The sequence below is a fragment of the Aspergillus welwitschiae genome (genome assembly GCF_003344945.1).
Source record: "Aspergillus welwitschiae strain CBS 139.54b unplaced genomic scaffold BDQ94scaffold_46, whole genome shotgun sequence".
Taxonomy (NCBI): domain Eukaryota; kingdom Fungi; phylum Ascomycota; class Eurotiomycetes; order Eurotiales; family Aspergillaceae; genus Aspergillus; species Aspergillus welwitschiae.
This window is the reverse complement of record NW_020798740.1, coordinates 217,725-235,106: the sequence shown is the minus strand read 5'-3', so window position 1 is coordinate 235,106 and position 17,382 is coordinate 217,725. Positions and strand designations below refer to the sequence as shown.

The 17,382-nt window shown below is 48.5% G+C and overlaps 8 protein-coding genes across 8 annotated transcripts; 3 read left to right on the top strand and 5 right to left on the bottom strand.

Moving 5' to 3' along the window:
- Positions 1-1,179: 1,179 nt before the first annotated feature.
- BDQ94DRAFT_174855 (uncharacterized protein) lies at positions 1,180-2,271 on the bottom strand (the record flags this gene model as incomplete). Its single annotated transcript, XM_026772416.1, has 1 exon — positions 1,180-2,271. The coding sequence occupies one exon, from the start codon at positions 2,269-2,271 to the stop codon at positions 1,180-1,182; it is 1,092 nt and encodes a 363-aa protein (XP_026621406.1).
- Positions 2,272-3,348: 1,077 nt separating this feature from the next.
- Positions 3,349-3,897, top strand: BDQ94DRAFT_174854 (uncharacterized protein; the record flags this gene model as incomplete). Its single annotated transcript, XM_026772415.1, has 1 exon — positions 3,349-3,897. The coding sequence occupies one exon, from the start codon at positions 3,349-3,351 to the stop codon at positions 3,895-3,897; it is 549 nt and encodes a 182-aa protein (XP_026621405.1).
- BDQ94DRAFT_152254 (uncharacterized protein) lies at positions 3,892-5,138 on the bottom strand. Its single transcript, XM_026767929.1, has one exon. It carries the CDS (start codon positions 5,131-5,133, stop codon positions 4,021-4,023), a length of 1,113 nt encoding a protein of 370 aa, XP_026621404.1. The 5' UTR covers positions 5,134-5,138; the 3' UTR covers positions 3,892-4,020.
- A 191-nt stretch (positions 5,139-5,329) lies between these two features.
- Positions 5,330-6,931, bottom strand: BDQ94DRAFT_183596 (mercuric reductase; the record flags this gene model as incomplete). The annotated part of the gene is made up of 1 exon (XM_026774453.1): positions 5,330-6,931. The coding sequence occupies one exon, from the start codon at positions 6,929-6,931 to the stop codon at positions 5,474-5,476; it is 1,458 nt and encodes a 485-aa protein (XP_026621403.1). The 3' UTR covers positions 5,330-5,473.
- A 3,389-nt stretch (positions 6,932-10,320) lies between these two features.
- On the top strand, positions 10,321-12,435 carry BDQ94DRAFT_174851 (ankyrin repeat domain-containing protein; the record flags this gene model as incomplete). Its single annotated transcript, XM_026772414.1, has 1 exon — positions 10,321-12,435. The coding sequence occupies one exon, from the start codon at positions 10,321-10,323 to the stop codon at positions 12,433-12,435; it is 2,115 nt and encodes a 704-aa protein (XP_026621402.1).
- A 126-nt stretch (positions 12,436-12,561) lies between these two features.
- Positions 12,562-14,512, bottom strand: BDQ94DRAFT_162904 (major facilitator superfamily domain-containing protein; the record flags this gene model as incomplete). Its single annotated transcript, XM_026769632.1, has 9 exons — positions 12,562-12,673; positions 12,725-12,897; positions 12,959-13,067; positions 13,126-13,368; positions 13,423-13,798; positions 13,851-14,002; positions 14,052-14,202; positions 14,250-14,267; positions 14,317-14,512. The coding sequence occupies 9 exons, from the start codon at positions 14,510-14,512 to the stop codon at positions 12,562-12,564; spliced, it is 1,530 nt and encodes a 509-aa protein (XP_026621401.1).
- Positions 14,513-15,015: 503 nt separating this feature from the next.
- Positions 15,016-16,393, top strand: BDQ94DRAFT_162903 (uncharacterized protein; the record flags this gene model as incomplete). Its single annotated transcript, XM_026769631.1, has 6 exons — positions 15,016-15,070; positions 15,121-15,222; positions 15,272-15,440; positions 15,488-15,611; positions 15,666-16,093; positions 16,150-16,393. 6 exons carry the CDS (start codon positions 15,016-15,018, stop codon positions 16,391-16,393), a joined length of 1,122 nt encoding a protein of 373 aa, XP_026621400.1.
- A 355-nt stretch (positions 16,394-16,748) lies between these two features.
- On the bottom strand, positions 16,749-17,373 carry BDQ94DRAFT_174848 (actin-binding ADF family protein; the record flags this gene model as incomplete). Its single annotated transcript, XM_026772413.1, has 3 exons — positions 16,749-16,883; positions 16,944-16,992; positions 17,057-17,373. 3 exons carry the CDS (start codon positions 17,371-17,373, stop codon positions 16,749-16,751), a joined length of 501 nt encoding a protein of 166 aa, XP_026621399.1.
- Positions 17,374-17,382: the final 9 nt, after the last annotated feature.

Genomic DNA, 17,382 nt, shown 5'->3' with positions numbered 1-17,382 from the left:
GAGAGCGGTTGGCTCGAAGCGAAATTCCAACACTAGCTGAGGTGTGTACCACATCGCTAATATTGGACTGCCCCCCGTGGTCCTCGGACACGGAACTGTTATGGATATCAACTTCCTCGTTAACAAGAAAATGGGCACCAGGAAGCTGAGCGGGAAATTCCTCTTCCGAATATTGAACTTGTGAAATGCGGTCGACATTTTCTCCTTCCATTCCTCCCATTCCCCCATATCCACCGGCTGCTACTCCTGCAACCCCTGCCCCCAGCACAAGATCAGAAGAAGTACCAGAAGCTTTGATTTTGTGTCTAGAACCGATGGCTCTCAGAAGTCTTGTGATCTCATGCAAAAGCCCAGTGCGTCTGTATCTTTTTCGGTCTTTAACCTCAAGATCCGTCAGATTGCTGTTAAGCTGCGTTATATATCTCTCGTTTCTAAGCTGTCGCGTGTGTGCTAATAGATCCTCTTCGAAGTTGTTGAACATGGCTTTATTGATAATTATATAGTCGTAATTAAACTGGGAGAATTATATTTCAATCAAAAAAATAGAACTAGCATGAGAGATTTTGAAGTTACTACATACCTTATCCCACTTCCAAGGTAAACCATAGGCGTTGAGACTCACGGGCAAAACATGCTTGCGATCTATCTACAACGCCGTATTAGCATTACTTCTAACTAATTACATCCGTCTTCGGGAGAACTTACTCTTATGTCGTCTGTAATTGCTCGTTAAATATCCGCGCCTTCGAATGTCGTCATTTCTCCTTCAGTCGTAGACCTGTGGTGCATGAGGCTCATGATAAATACGAAACTTCTTGCTCGAATACCGTCAACTCCATTAACTATGCTGTAAGCGCAAGAAAATTGTTCAGCCCTTTTTGGTCCATCTGCAAGGCTGCACTAGGCGGGATGTGAAAGGCTTCATTGGATACAGAGGCTGGGATATCTCTGATGGCCGGGGTGCCCGGTAGCCGCTGGCAAGGCTGAGGTGGCCCTCTAACTTACGTCTTTAAGAAAATCATCCCCCGTACAATTCAGCCCATCACTTATTGACTAATGATCAACTGAGTCAGAACTTCTCATGTCCATGAAGAACCACACAATATACATTTATCATTCTGTCAACGTAATACTATACATGACCCTCACTTCATCCATAACCACCAGCCACAAGGACCTTTAAGCATGATCAATAGGCGACGGCCCCGCATCAATAGGGTAAGTAAAGATATAGTTCGGCCCATCGGCCATCAACCCATCACCACCAGGCCTCATCTGCGAAGCAGGCAACCAAAGCTTCTTATCAGCGGTGACCCACATCAGATCCGTCCAAAGCAGCTTCTTATCCTGGATAAGTATTGTCGCGCGTCCCTCAGGCGTAACCTTCCAGATAGCCAGCAAGTTCGTATCACTAACATAGATGTTCCCATCCCCGTCAATAGTACTACCACCGGTGCTGGGCGTCAGAGCGAACGGCTCCGCATAATCTCCCAGCGTCGACGCAAGAGTCGCGTTCTTCAGAGACGCATCGACATACGCTGTCTTAATGCGATACAGACCTCCATTGCAAGGTTGGTAGTACAGGTAGACACCGTCGGGAGAGACCTCGATTTGATCGAGTCCAACGGAGAGGGTGCTGCCTGCGGCACCGTACCCGGGGACCAGGGTACCGTTGTACATCATAGGGAACCAGGGTTGAGCGGAAGAGTCGGTGGAGAGCACGCGCACACCCGTGCCGGTGGTCATGTTCATGACAAGGAGGGCACCGGCAGTGTCACTCATGTAGGCAACATCACCAGCGGCATTAAAGCGGACGTCATCAATGCCGCTGTCGGAAGCTTTCATGGCGTCGAGGTAGTAAAGCTTGTCAACGGCATCGGTGGTGAGGTTCACGCCAACGAGCTTGGTGGAGCCGTTCACTCCTGTGGAGCCGCCGTCGACAATCCAGTAGCGACAGTCGGGACCCATGCGGGCGCCGTCAATGCTGACGAAGGTCTTGCGTGGGTCAGAGGTAGGGTCACTGGAGTTGTAGGAGTTCCAGGCGGTGTTTGGGTAGAGGGCCGTGGAGTTGTCGTCTAGGAGCTCGACAATTTGAGGGGGCAGAGTGGTCGAGTACCGCTGGGACAGGAATTTGCGGCCATCGGAGGAAATACTGATGCCTTGGGTAGCGCGCTCGAGGGAGTAGGCCAGCTCGAGCCCTGGGGTGCTCGCGGTTGCGGCAGCCAGGGGGGCTGTGAGGCCTAGGAGGCCGAGAAACAGGGCGGCGGACATTGTGGTCTCGAGTTCAAAGAAGAGACAATTTGAAGACTGTGCCTGGATGTTGTAACTGTGGCCATGATGTTCTGTACCTTTATAGTAGCCAAATCGGCCCAGGAGATGGAAGAAGGGAAACTATCTCCGCCATGCCAAGCAACGCCAAGAGGATGCGGAATCAAAGCCAAGCACAGCCAATCTCAAACAAGCTTAGCCTCCGCAATCTTCACTCCTTGATTGATGGCCAGATGAGCATGATATGACGGTAGTGGGGAGTAGAAGGATTACCTTAAGTGGGCGCTAGGCGTTTCGGAAGGTCAGGAGCCGGAAGGAATGCAGGTACGAGAGTTTCTTATTCATCAATAAGTTGAAGCGTCGTCTCCACTGCTTGCGTGGTCTGATTTTACGGTAGTATTGTAGAACCATGGGTGTTTACGGGACTGAGGATTAAGAATTATGTGGGTTATCTAAATGGAAATGATGTGCACCGATCCGACCGAAAATAGAGGATTTGTCAGTCATTGTCTTCATGATAAGCGCAGCTCACGAGTGTCGGTGGAACTAATAGCCAAGCCTCTACTCGTCACTATCTCCGAGACTTCGGTCACAGTGACCTGATTGGGAGAGCCATCGGAAGATCGATATCATCCAGACAATCAGCCATTCGATATGCGAAATAAGACAGATATGATGAGGAGCTTGACGTTCAGCATTGTGTCGAGTTATTTATTCGACGTGGTACTGAGCAGGAGAAGTGGCTTTTGCCACTGATAAATTTTTTTCAAGATCAAACGTTTCATGAAGTAGTCTAGGTTCGGAAAAAGCTGATTTGTATTCTCTATTCGATATGAAAGCGACATAGTAGCATAGCGAATATAGCTTTGTCATCAAACTTCAGCAATGCGCTGTGTGGCTTGCCTTTCGAAGTCTGACTTGTTGCGAGAAGCAAAGATCTCGTACAAGTGACATAATGCCACGAAAGAGCAACGCAAATATGACAGAACTTGAGTCCATACCGCTTTGCATCTCTGCGAGGCCTTCTATGCTTTCACATACTAGCCCCTTTCAAGTACACTCAAGCTCCGTAACTGCACTATGGCGACCCCACCAAAACATTTCGATATAACCGACGCCCAAGACAAATCCAACCCACCCTCACCACCACCACTGGTCACCCTTCCAGACCTCAAAGGCTCAGGCATATCTCCTACACTGTGGTATCGAATCCACGTCCTCATCTTCGATCTGAAGAATTTCGATAACGCCTCATCCAAGAAGCGTCTGGATAAAGTCACAGACCCATCTTACATCGGGGAACCATACTTCACCATAGAAGAAGCCAAAAAGATTAAGCAGACTATGATTGATGCCAATGGAAAGACATTCTCAGAAGCGCTAGTGGAAGGCTTGAATGACCGACTGGAACGGCGGAACAAGAAGCGTATTCAGAGTGGCGACTTTCGAGTTTGTGCGGCACACGATCTTGCTCCACTCATGGCAAGTGCGCTGGGTATTGATCTTAAGCAGATGGAGAAGGACAAGAACTTTGCAAGGATGATTGAAATAAAGGGACTAAATTTGCGTGGAGAAATCTGGGGCGGGCTAAAAAAGAAATCTTTTTCGCCGAAGAATAAGAGACGATAAGCCCAAAAAGGAGTTGTCTATGTTACTTCCCGACTTGGAGATTGTCGGGTATTTACCTACAAGAGCAACAAGTAGACAGGACTAGGAATAAGCGGAGAGGTATCATTATCTGGCTTGACTCATCTATTCTAGAGTCGTCTGCGATCGCTGCAGCCGTCTCAAAGTCTTCGACCACAGTATCTGTGCATAAAGAACATGCGCCTCATAAAGCAGCCACGGCAGCATCTTAAAGTCTCTTTGTTGCTGGCCAAGAGGATGCAAATTTGTGCACTCAATAGTAACATAGGTCACCCTCGCCTTCTCATCCGAAACCCTTTCAACAATGAACTCCTGAAAACCACCGTCCATCAACCGCCACGGCAAGCCATATGATGCAGCCTTGTCCACTCCTTCGACCAATGCTTTTGGAAACATCCAGTACATCACAGCACCAGCTGTATCCACAGCGCTCCCATTTCTAACAGCTTCTTCATTAGGACCAAATTCAGTGACTGGCTTTGAAGCATCAGAAGGCAAGTCCGATGGGCGAACATTCATTCCACGGTCAGCATCCCAAGTCCCAAGCATAAATGCTCCCATCTTGCTTGGGCGTCCGAATAAACGAGAAGAAGGGGTAAAGGATAAAGGCGGAACATCTCTGTCCAATACCGATGTTTCTAAACCTGTCGCGCGCGCATCTAAGAATGCAGCAACGAGATTCTTCGACAGGCTATGCGCGTCGTCTTTTTGGTCGACACCGTCGTGACTGAATAGCCCATATTGCGAAAGTTGTGACACAGGCACCTCAGCTTGAACTGCTACAAAGGATGGGACCCAGTAGGTCTTATCTCCGCCTGACCATGACGATAGCAGTGTCGATTTTGTGACGCCCCATGGTATCGGTGTATTTGCTTCACATGGTGTTTCAATTAGGTTGCGACATGCGCTTGCCTTTGGTATTTCCGTGATTGCAATTGTGGGGCATGACTGGTTGAGTCGTCGCTTGGTGAGATATGCGACAGCGCTGCTGACAGTCGCTATGGTGAGCGCTCCTGTTAGGAAGGGTCGATGTCGGATGAAGTTTGCCATAAGAAGAATAAGAAGAAGGTTTGATAGATTTGTTGTAGAAAATAGTGGTGAGAAGGCTCTATCGTTCTGAGCTGATATAGCGCACCGGGTAGCCAAAGCTATATGGAGGCAAATAGAGGAAGTCTGTTTTGAATTTGAAGATGCGAGATTCTGTATGATACTTAACATATACTTAGCACTTGAAGAACCGGTAAGTATTCAAATGAATACAAGACTTATAATAGTTGGTTTGATCAAGATCCTGATGTCGGGTAATCTCGGGCGAGGCTGTCGTGAGTCAGATGGATCCGAAGCCACCCGTTTTCGACCCCAAATAAGGAGTCAAAAACACATCACAAGATCAATGATGCGCTGGCTTGACTGAGGAATCCACAGTCAGCCCGTATTTATTTCAAAGGGACTGCTTGATTATGCAACAAACTGGTATGTGTAAGTGCTCGCACCATATGTGGAGAACTGGACACAGGTGATTCACATTTTATTGATCAACATCCCCAAAGCAAAGCCCTCATTTCAGAAAACCCCAAAGATTATTCAAGCTTTCCGCAAAAGTTGGATGGGCGAACACAGCATCTTGCAACTTCTGATAAGGCAGATTTCCCATCATGGCAGTCTGCACAATACTCATTATTTCGCCGCCCTCAACGCCTAAACATGTAAAGCCCAAGATCTGTCCAGTCTCCCCGTCAACCACAGCCTTCATGGCACCTCTCGTCTCGTCCGTTTCCAACGCCCTAGCCACATAGCTTATTGGCATCTGCGCAGTCAGGATCTTCCGGGCCGGGAACCTTTCCCTTGCTTCATGCTCATGCAGCCCGACATGTCCGAACTGAGGGTCCGTATAGGCGACATACGGCACGATTCGATCTCTAATCGAGAGCCGCTCATCTGCAGATGTGGACCCCAACAATGTGGGCCTGAGTACTCGGAAATCGTCGTATGAGATATGTGTAAACGACGGCGGACCTTTGACGTCTCCCATGGCGTAGATTGATGGCGAAGAAGTCTCCAAGAACTCATTTGTGATGACATAGCCTCTCTTATCCATCTTCACGCCCGCAGCAGCAGCGTTTAAACGCTCGGTATTCGGCACCCTTCCACTTGCAAAGAGGATGTGCGTAGCCCCTTTGACAGCCTCCCTCCCCTGTCTCGTCTCAACTGCGACATTAAACACATCCTCTGAGGCATTCTCAATTTCAATCGGCGTGGTCTCCAACATGACTTCAATCCCATCGTCCCGGAATATCTCCAACAACATATCCGCCAACTCCTTATCCTCCCTAGGAAGCAACTGTTTCCCCCTCTGCAAAACCGTAACCCTAGCCCCAAGCCTCCTGAACAACTGCCCAAACTCAACCCCAATATACCCACCTCCAACAACCACCAAATGTCGTGGCACCTCCCCCAGCTCCATAATAGACGTAGAATCCAACACCCTTTCATTCGGAACCCTCTCCAATCCATCAAGTATGACCTTCCCAGGCCGACAACCCGTATTTATAACAATCCTGTCCCCCCTCACAACTCTCTCATTTCCATTCCTCCCATCCATAATCACCATCGTCTTCGCATCCACAAAGCTCGCCTCCCCCATAATCACATCCACCCCCGCATCCTTAAGTCTCTTCTCACCTCCCGTGCGGAAAGAATCCACAATATCCCTCTTCCGTTGTCTGATCTTTTTCATATCGATCACCACTTCATTACCATTATCCCTCCCAGTGGAAGCGGACGTATTCGCCATCTGGACACCATACTTTCCACCCCTCTTAGCGAGATACGCGACCCTCCCGGACGCGATCATCGTCTTGGTCGGCGTGCAGCCATCGTTCACACAGCATCCGCCAATATGCTCCCGCTCAATGAGGGCCGTTTTATGGTTCGCGAGCGCGAGGGCTCGAGCGAGAGGGGTGCCGCCTTGGCCGGAGCCGATGATTATGGTATCGTATTGGGTGGGGATGGACATTGTTTGGATGAGATGATGTTTCAGGGGGTGTCGGAGGATGGGACGATACATTCTGTGGCTATTTGCTGGGGTATTTATGTTTGGGATGGTAGTGGGGAAAGGAGAGAGTGGTGATGGGGTTACTGGGTGGGGCAGATATGCTTAGTATACGATATTTAGGTGGATACCAAGAAAAGAGGGGTTATTGGAAGGAGGGATCATGATTAGATCATTGATGTTTGGTTGAGGATGGTCTGGATCGCCGGGAAGAGATCGGATGGATCGTGATGGGTTGGGGTTCCGTGGGTGAGTGCGGGATGCCATGTGCTTTTTTAACTGGGTATGGGGCGGATGGATGAATTGGGTTGCTTACTTGCACAATCTCCGAAAGTGGTACTGTTGGGTGTCTAGGATGAGGTGGAATACGACGGAGGTTGCATTGCCAATCTTATTGCTGGTGATGCTGATTCGTCAGTTATGTATGTCTGATGAGTTACTCAAAATGTCTACGAAGAATGGTTATCTTATATCCTGCCCATCGCGTAAATACTAGTAGTAGCCTGTCATAGTTGATACCAGAAGCAAATAAAGCATCGAACTCGAATATCACCATCACAGTGAAAGCTCTCCGGATCATCGCCGCCCCAGTCTATCTTCCACTGACGTTTCAATACTCCTGTGGCTCCAGTATTCTCCAATCGGGCCGCATCCCACATAATGTATCCCCAATACCGTACTGTATCCTTTTCGTAGAACCCTACGGAGTTGCTGTATGTGCATTTCCATATAAGGGTCCACGCCAATAGAGGATGGGTCGTATCTGTACTTGGCACTATTACATCTCCACAGGAAGGTAAAGGGTCCTGTCGCTCTTGCTTCTTATCGCGAAGAGCCGGGCTGTTTCTGCGGCGCATGTTCTGGACGGTCGCTAATAGGAAATCATGGACCAGGTGGCCAAAATCGCCCTCGTCCGTGTATTTTCGCATTGTCGAAACAAGGTGAATGTGATCCTTATTCTTGAAGAATACCGTGTGCAGTAAGTCGGGCCGCGGGATACTGTGCCATTTAGGGGGTAATCCCACGCGACTATTGAATGAAGTTGTGAATACTCGAAATGTATCTTGATAGAAGTTGAAATCGAAATATTGTGGCAGATGGACCAGACTGGGTTCCCAACTTACGGAAATGCCTGGCTGCCATCGACGGTCACCGGCCTTCGATTTATTGGGAGCGGGGGAGGGGGGATTATCATACACTTCGCAACCAATTAAATTGCACCGTTACGAAGGTTCTGATACAGAAGATCTCCTCCCCTCCTCCCCTCCTCATGGTTCAAAGAAGGATAACTGGCGCTTCATAAGCTCCCTCTCATCGAGTCGTGGGTGCGGACTGCCGAGAAGGTCACAAGAATAGCAGGCCTTGGTAAATAAAATATAGAGCAGTACTTTAGACGGACTTCTGCTTTATATTACATTTTCTTCCTTTGTCAACGGCAACATCCTTCCTGTGGCATCGCTCTTTGTACTGGTACATCGCTTTGTGTGGTAATAGAACCCGACAAAGGGAATTCCAAGTCTCTCTTTAAACGCCACACCGGTAAGACAATGCGGTAGTGTCATTTGCCATTACAAGGCACTTACGGTATATATAAAAGTGTGGCTTGACAATGAAACGAGGCTCATTAGCATCGCATTTAATTGTATATCCGTCAGTATGCTGGAACATTAGTAAGCCATGGAGTTTAACGTAACTCACGGCCGCACCGGCCACCCGCCCGACACCGCCCAACACGTTTCTACATGGAACCACTATTTCTATCAAAGGCAGTGAATTAGGGATGAGTGGTACAGTTGATTCTAGGGCGGTGTGCTAGGGGTGGCCGGTGCGGCCGTGAGTTACGTTAAGTCCTGTAAGTTAACTAATCCATTACTGCTATGGTAAGCTGGAGAGGATCTTTGAGAAATGCGGAGTGGTGGCCAAATCAGGAATGGTGCTCCTACGACTAGTGCAGTGACAGGGTATTCTCCAGTCTAGTCAAATCATATCACTGCCTGATGAGGCGGGGGTAACAGACGAGGATTATTGGTGAAGTCCACGTCATCAATGCATCGACACGCGAGGCAACGGGTGAGACGCTCAACGCGACGCCAAGTGGGGTATTCGGTGCTATGTGTGAGCCGAAGACGCGTCACAGGTGGTTAAAAGCGACTCTGTGTCCAGGCAAACATGGGACTGCTTTGGAGAGCGGGTGAGTTTGTTACTTTCGGAGAGGAGGATTATTTAGGGAAATAAGTATGTGGGAGATGGCCGGAAGAGTTGCTGAGCGGTGGAATGAGGAAGATGAGGAGTGGTTCAGTGATGGCAAGGTTAGGGTAGCTGGGATAACGTGGGGTGACGAGGCCATGGTTTGGATTGCAGTTAGAAAGGTTCGTCATGCTGTAGCAGATTACGCATTTTTCGTGATACTGATATTTCGCTGCAGGTTGACATAATGGACATTGATGAGGGTTGTAAGCGGGAAGATGATGGGGCTGAGTGGGGCCAGATGGGCCTGCGGCTGGAAGGCTTGAGGGCTGATATGGCGGCATCGATTTATCGGGATATATATGAGGTTGCTTCCGTCTCACTAAGATTGGGAGCCGGATTTGTCCTTCGTGATGTTATGGTTCATTGCGCAACCCGGGGAATTAATTGCAGAAGAATGGAGGAGTGGAACGTCTCTTAGTTAGGGTTTGCATTATGCTCCGGATCAACTTGAAACTCTTTCATCGCACTCACGTTGAATCACACTTTTCTTTTGTAAAGCATTGTGAATAATAAGAAAAATCAGAGTTCCTTTTCTTAACGTGGATCCCAACGTTTTTTGCCGCTTGATGAATAAGGCGGTCACGCGTTGGCCCATGGTAGACACTGAACATACAGGCGAAACCTAACCTTGGCGCAGAATCTAACAGACGAGCATAACGGCTGCGCCAGGTGATTGTCACGTATCGGCAACTCCAGTCCTGAAGGAGGGCTGGACGGAATTGTGCCCATCGAATATGGAGAGCTGCTCTTCCTTGTATCGAGTAAAGAAAGATAACATTTCAACTTGCAAGTCATGAGCTACTACCTTTCATCTCCAATCATGGCGGCCACAACTGCAGTGGCCATTGCCGCGGCCACAGCGGCCACAGCCATGACACAAGGACAATGGAGATAACTCCATTCAGAAGCAGCCATGAAAGAGATAACATAATGTCACTGTGCATATATAGAGACGCAAGGCAGAAGGATATGTAGTGTCCAGAGAGGACTTTCAAACCTTGGGATCTGCTTGAGTGAATCAATACCAACAACCTCGTTTGTAAGCTTCTCTCAAAGCAACGATCCCACTAAATATATCACTCGAACTTACGACTCTCGTCACCATGGCCTGTCTTATTGACCTGCCAAACGAGCTATTGCTGGACATAGTAAGCTACATCGAATACAACCTCGATCTGGCAGCACTGTCCCAGACCAACCGTCGAATCTACCATCTTACGAGTTCGCTCGTGGACCAAAAAATCAATCATATGTTCAGAAATAGCCGCCTATATGTCAGCGAAAGCCGTGCAATGCAACGAGCAGCTGGAAATGGAAACGTGGATTGTGTCCGCAGGTTGTTTCGAGCCGGGATCCCCGCGCGCCCCGACATACACTATGACCGCTGGAAGCCCAGTGATCCGGCTACTGTTGCGGCCATGTACGGACATGCAAATGTTGTTCGGCTGTTCTTGGATGCTGGAGTCGATCCAAATGTTATAACATCCCATCAAAGTTTATGTGCCCGTGGTAATCTTTTAACCATCGCCATCCAGCAAGGCCATGAATCGGTTGTTCAACTACTGCTGGAACATGGGGTAAAGCTGGTTTTTACCAAGGAAGACGGGGATATAAACCAGCCTCTATCCGTTGCAACGGAGTTCGGTCACTACGAGCTGGTGAAGCTGCTTCTAAAACATGGGTGCAATCCCCTGACACCCGATTACCGACAGGATGGTAAAGATGAAACATCGGCTTTCTTCAGAGCTGGCGCTCGGAGTCTGCCTATTCTGCAGCTGTTCCTGGAGCCCAATATACCAAAGGACTACTTCTCTGATCCTAAGTACAACTCTCAAGAGTTGGTATTGAAGGTTCTTGAGTGGGGAGATATACCGCTGGCCAGGTTCCTTTTGGATCACGGCGCCGAGCTTGCCATACCAAATTACGACTCATCGGAACCTACTCGAGTCGTTCCACTTGATGACGTTCTGTATCGCGTCGGCTGTGTGTCTGGCCAGTATCCTGATAAAGCTGATTTTCTCCTCCAAAAAATCGATGTAGATAACATCATCAAAGACGGGAACTTTTCCGCTGTTGTTTGTCTTGCTGCTGGTGCGGCTCTCGGAGGCAATGTGGGACTGCTTGACCGTGTGTTAGAGGTTGATTGGGTACACACACGCAAAGTCATTCAGCCACAGGACTGGAAAGATCGCTTAACCTTGTACCTAGTCGATGCAGTCCGCTGGGGTCATCTTGAAGTTGCCAGACTGTTGCTTGATCACGGTGCAGATCCCAACGGCCCAGCCCCAGACGGCGAAGACTCAACATTTACCAGGCCTGTATACACTGCAGTGGAGAAGGGACACACAAAGCTTGTCGCACTACTGCTTGATCGGGGAGCCGACCCCAACCCAGAAGACCGTGGTGGTCTGTTCTTGTTTGCCACTAGTTGTTGCTTACATCAGGTAGTGCGGCAGACACGTTTGGATATTGTCCAGCTTCTGATTGACAGAAAGATCCATGTGCCGGAGGTGTCAAGTGGCTTAGACCCAATGACATCTCTGGTCTGTTCGGGAGCTAAAGTATTCCAGCTGGCTGTACAGCATATGAACCTCAAACTTAAAGTAGGTGACATCTGGCATATGCAGGCCTTTCAGATCGCAGTGAAGACTGGAGACATTCCAATTATCACAGAATTTCTCGAGGCAGGGTTTAAACCAAATAATTGGTCCTGGCTTCTGCCCAACGCGGCAGATCATTTTGACCCAGATGTTGCCGAGCAGGCCGTTGATCTGCTGCTCAAGTACGGTGCAGATATTGACGTACAGAGTCATGAAACGAGCAGGCCAAATCTTTACAGCTTTAATTCGTCCTGTCTAGCAGTACGCAAAGACAGAGTTATTAAGCTGCTCTTGAAGAAAGGCGCCAATCCTTTCAGGGTTGACTGGTCCGGAAAACACGTTTTCATAGCGGCAGCAGCGGCAGGCGAGATTCATTCTGTGAAAGGCGTATTGGAGTACATTGAGGAGACAGGTATCCCATTCGGTGAGGTGAGATCCATGGTTGAGGAAGCCGCGCGATGTGCAACCAGTGCTGCGGAGTTTGCGGTACCTTTAGCTCAAAAAGGCCTACTATCGACTAGCAGAGCATTTGAAGGTCCCTTCCAGAAAGCTAGGAATATTACTAGAGTGGAGGAGTACTTATGGCGTCGGTACTGGCGCAGAGTCTATCCTTGTTAGGGCAGCTGATCATCTTATTGAATCTCTTCACACTTTTATGTATCGTCATGTCTTTTTCAAGCAACCTGAGCTCGCTGGCACGAAAGGTCTCACAACTCAGTCTGCTCGTGCCGATGCTACGAACAATCAGGTTCTGTCTTTACCACTGGAAGCGACCTCCACCACAATCGGTTCGCCATCCTCTGTTCCGCTTTCTGTTTCGGGACCAATATATAGCACCTGTTTTCCTTTCTGCTCTCTGTACCGTGCATTAGAAAATATAATAAAGTAATGGATGCACTGCCCTTACCTCTTGTATATCAATGTGGCTGCAATAAATCCTGCCCACAATAGAAAGAAGAACGCGAATGCAGCGGGCCACCCCTTTCGCCACCGCGGAGCACCGTCCGGACCAGCAGTAGGAAAGAGAAGCAATGGAACCCATATTTGGAACGAATAGCCAAAAGTCATCATTGATCCCTGCTAGTAGTTAACATACCGTCCTGTCTCTTGAGTATATAGTCTGTTAACTAAGGGGAAATACCATAATAAGCGCCCGCTCCTCAGAATCATCCCTCACAATCGTATTAACCGTCGAATATAGAATCGGACTTGTACACCCAGCCGCACCGAAGAGGTACCAAGCAACAAACCTACAACACAGCCACAGTCAGCAGGACTGGACGTCTATCACAGCAGGTCCGTACTTACTTCAAGGCCTTTGGAATGTTCCAAATGATCATGCATAGCGACGAAAATAAACAGCATGCAGATGCAATTGTATAAATAAGCCACGACGGATAAATAGCAGCAAGCGTAGTTCCGAGCCACGAGGCAACGATATTAATTGCGTAAGTAACCGTCGGTAGCTTGTTGACCTGTGGCACTGAATAACCTTCTGCTTCTAGCCAAAGGTTCATATACGACGTAGGATAAGAAGATATAATCATGCACCTAAGACACAACGAGTTAATTTTCTATTCAAGTTCACGATCAAAGTTGACTCACGCATAACAAAGGATGAAAACCCAGATGTGCCAACGCTTGAGCGTGCGTTTAAAGACATCAAGGCTCATCCTTCCCGGACGACGGATGTTCGCTCTTCGCGCCCGATCCTTGGCCAAGGCGATATCATCTTCTGAAAGGAAGAAGGGTCGCGGAGAATCTGGGATTCCCGGAAACACTAAAAAGCCGATAATGGCGACGGGAATAGTGAAGATCCCGTCGATAATAAAAAGCCACTTCCAACCGGGCATGCCGCCCACCCCGGATAGATTTGTGTACGCTGCCGATTGCAGGTATCCGCTTACCATGGTTCCGAGGGCGTTGCAGATAAACCATGTTCCAGCTCGCTTAAAGAGTTCGGGGCCAGAGTACCATGAACCTTGAGAAAGGTTAGCCAGCTGGAATCGAAACAATAGTGCTGAAAGACCAACCCAGGATAAAGTGTGTTCCAGCAAATACGGGCGCCTCGAACATGCCAACGAGAAAACGAAGTGCATATAGCTGGCTGACATTGGTGACTCGGCTCTGTGCAAAGGTACATATGCCCCAAAGAATTTCGAGGGAGGGGAGTAGCCATCGGGCCCTGGACCTTTAATTAGGGTTTTCTTCCAGAATCATGGATAATGACCTACAGCGTGGGTCGAGACATCAACAGGAGACCAGGAACTTGGAAGACAACATAGGCAGTGTAATAGCAGACGTTGAAATAATTGAGTTGGTTGCCGTTTAGACTAAAGTCTTCCTTGAGCCCACTAACGTATGCATTGCTGATGTTCGTTTGGTCTGGAGCGCATTAGCATCGGTAGAGGCTGTGGTCTCTCGACACATACCCAGGTATTTTACGAAAACTAGAACAGGTCAGTAAATATTCTCTATTTCCCCGAGGTTGCAACTTACAGCATAGACATGCGAAGACAAGAATGGATAAATCCAGCTTGAAGAGCAACCTAGATGGTGAGTATCCTATGGTCAAGCCAAGACGGACAACGTACTTGCGTTCATTTGTCGGATAATCGGATGGGTACCAATTGAACACCTCTTTGAAAAGTCCCCAAACACCTATTTTTCGTGTCTTCAAGTCGCTGCCGGACATATTGCCGAGCCCCTGTCTCCTCGTGTCGGACAATTCTCCGTGAAAACCTCCTCTGGCAGGGGCATGTTTCATGGTTCGGCAGGATCTTTATCTGATCATTCAATACCCCTCTTCATGATAGATTATCAAGTGGAGTAGTGTTGACATATTTGCCATCATGCCATCTATTGTCGTGATGGGAAAGCAACACAATATGATAGGCTTACTCGGACCTGTTAGCTGCAGAGTGCAACATCCGGGTGCGGGATGGCGTGCCCCAATCCTAGCAGAAATGCCCTTATCTATCTCTAACATGATTCAGACACGATACAACGTGCGTTCTAGATTGGGTGTAAAACGCTAGATAAGAATTGCGTGCTCTGCCGAGTATCTTCGTCACATATGCCGTGCGGGGTTAAAGTATACGACGCATTGAGCTTTGGCCATAACTACTCGGGCCCTCCCAGCTGGATGGGGTCCAAACAATAGTGTCATAATTGGTGCTACAAACTCTATTCTTCAACATGCCTGCGAGACTCATTGACAGATACGACCATGTCCCAGTGACTAAGGAAAATCGTAAGTAATTCCTCTGGCTTGCCGTGTGGTTCGAAGAATTAACCAATAAGTCGACTGGGCCGAACTCATCACCCTCGACCTGAGCCAATATGATCAGCCAGGCGGCAAGGAATCGCTCGTCGAGCAGCTGGACCACGCTGTTCGGCATGTTGGTAAGTAGTCTGAATTGTATCTTCAGCCTGAGCTAACTTCACTCCCAAGGTTTCTTCTACGTCAAGAACTTCAACATCAGCCAAGAGGAAATCGACCGCCAGTTCGCTCTGGGTCGCGAGTTCTACGCTCTTCCTCTTGAAGAGAAGCTCAAGTATCACAGCAGCGCTGATCTAGATAGAGGAGAATACAACGGCTACAGACCAGCTGGACACAGAATGTAGGTCCTAGACCTATATAACCATGCTATTATGCTAATACATCTAGTCTTGGCAACGGCATCAAGGACAACGTCCAAGTCTACAACATCCCCAAGTTTGACGGCTATCATCAACGTCAGCAACCATCAATTCTAGCCGACAACATTGACGAAATCGAGCAATTCAGCCGGGTAAACATTCTACATCATCTATTCGTAATCAACTCATACTAACCAATGATACAGAAATGCCACACCGAGGTAGTCGAAAAACTCCTCCGTCTCTTCGCCATTCTGCTTGAACTGCCGGACGAAGACCAACTCGTCCGTGATCACCAGTACGACGTAAAGGGTGAGGATCACCTCCGCTACATGCACTACGCAGCGCGTGGAGCCGAACTCAACAAGAAAGTCGGGGGTCTATATTCTCCCGGTCATACCGATCTGGGCACGGTGACTCTGCTCTTCCGCCAACCCGTTGCCGCACTGCAAATCCTCAACTCGGAAGGACAGTGGAAATGGGTCCGCCCACAGGATGGAACCATCACTATCAATACCTGTGATGCATTGACTGCTCTCACGGGCGGATTGATCAAATCGAGCATTCATCGGGTCCATGTGCCTCCCGCTGATCAGGCGCATGTGGATCGGTTGGGGGTGCTTTACTTTGCCAGGTGAGTCTACATCTCTCCCTTTCAGTGTAAGATGGTCGGCTAATCTTATTTGCTAGGCCGAACAATCATGTTGTTCTGGACCCGATCAAGAACAGCCCTCTGCTTAACCGGCTCGGGCTCACGCAGAATGTCTTTACGGAGTTGGGGCAACATCTGACTACTGAGCAGTGGGTAAAGGCGCGGCAGACTCAGCAGCAGAGACGCACGCGGGAGGCAAAGGTTTCCGAGGATGGTAAATACACCTACGGAGAGAAGGATCTGCAGATCCTCCCTGGGTTAGATGCGAAGGTGTATAACTGAGATATGAGCTAGTATCATACTTGTAATATCATGCCCGGTGATATTGGCTCTTCACTTATACATCGTACCACAGATCAAATAGTCCCAACTGTAGAGACTAGAGCACGCTCCGTTATTGTTCTCCACCTATTACCTCAGTGTTTCCGCGCATTATAGTAGCAGCCATTGGTTCATCTGACATCCCACCATCACCGACCATCATTTCGAGTAATTTTGGTGTATCGGATACGACATTCTCGTATGTGGCCAAAGGGGTTGTAGTGTGTCCCCTTTTCTATATAGGCACCAATGATTAATGCAACATCGTGCTGAACAGTCTTTGCTGGATTAAAATAATAAGAGTTGGGGATAAAACTTAGAGCCGCCCACCACTGGCTTCTCTTAATACCGTCTTCCATTCAACATCATGCACATCATCAGCATGGATGGATACTTTGACATCGAGAGCCTTTCGGAGCTGCTCCTTGGTAGAAGCATACAACATACGGATCTAACCATCGTGTCAGTGGACTCGGGTAAAAGTTTCAATTATACGAGCAGGATACCCTACCCGAGTAGACGTCACATCGGGCATCCAGCTGATAAAGACAATTGTCGCTCTGACGAAGGTTAGCACGACATACCCATATTGCTCTGTCTACTTCCGGAGATCCTCTCAATTACCTCCTACCGTCTTCAAGCAAGTCATACTCCACGTCATATATTGCATATCGAGGTGCAGGTTTCCCGTCACTATCATGTGCGGATGTAAGCTTTTGGAGGAATGCTTCGTAGTTCTTCTCCGGGGAGCTTTCTTCCACGACGATAGAGCGTTCGTCGTCGGATATCTTGTAGATAACGAATGCAGGTTTATCTGCCCCCCTCTTGTATAGAAGCTCTTTATAAGCAGCGATGCACTCATTCGTGATATTAACACTAATGATAGTATCATCCACATTAGGATCGAGGTTTAATCGAGGCGACAGGAGAGTTGGTAGCATACCCGGACG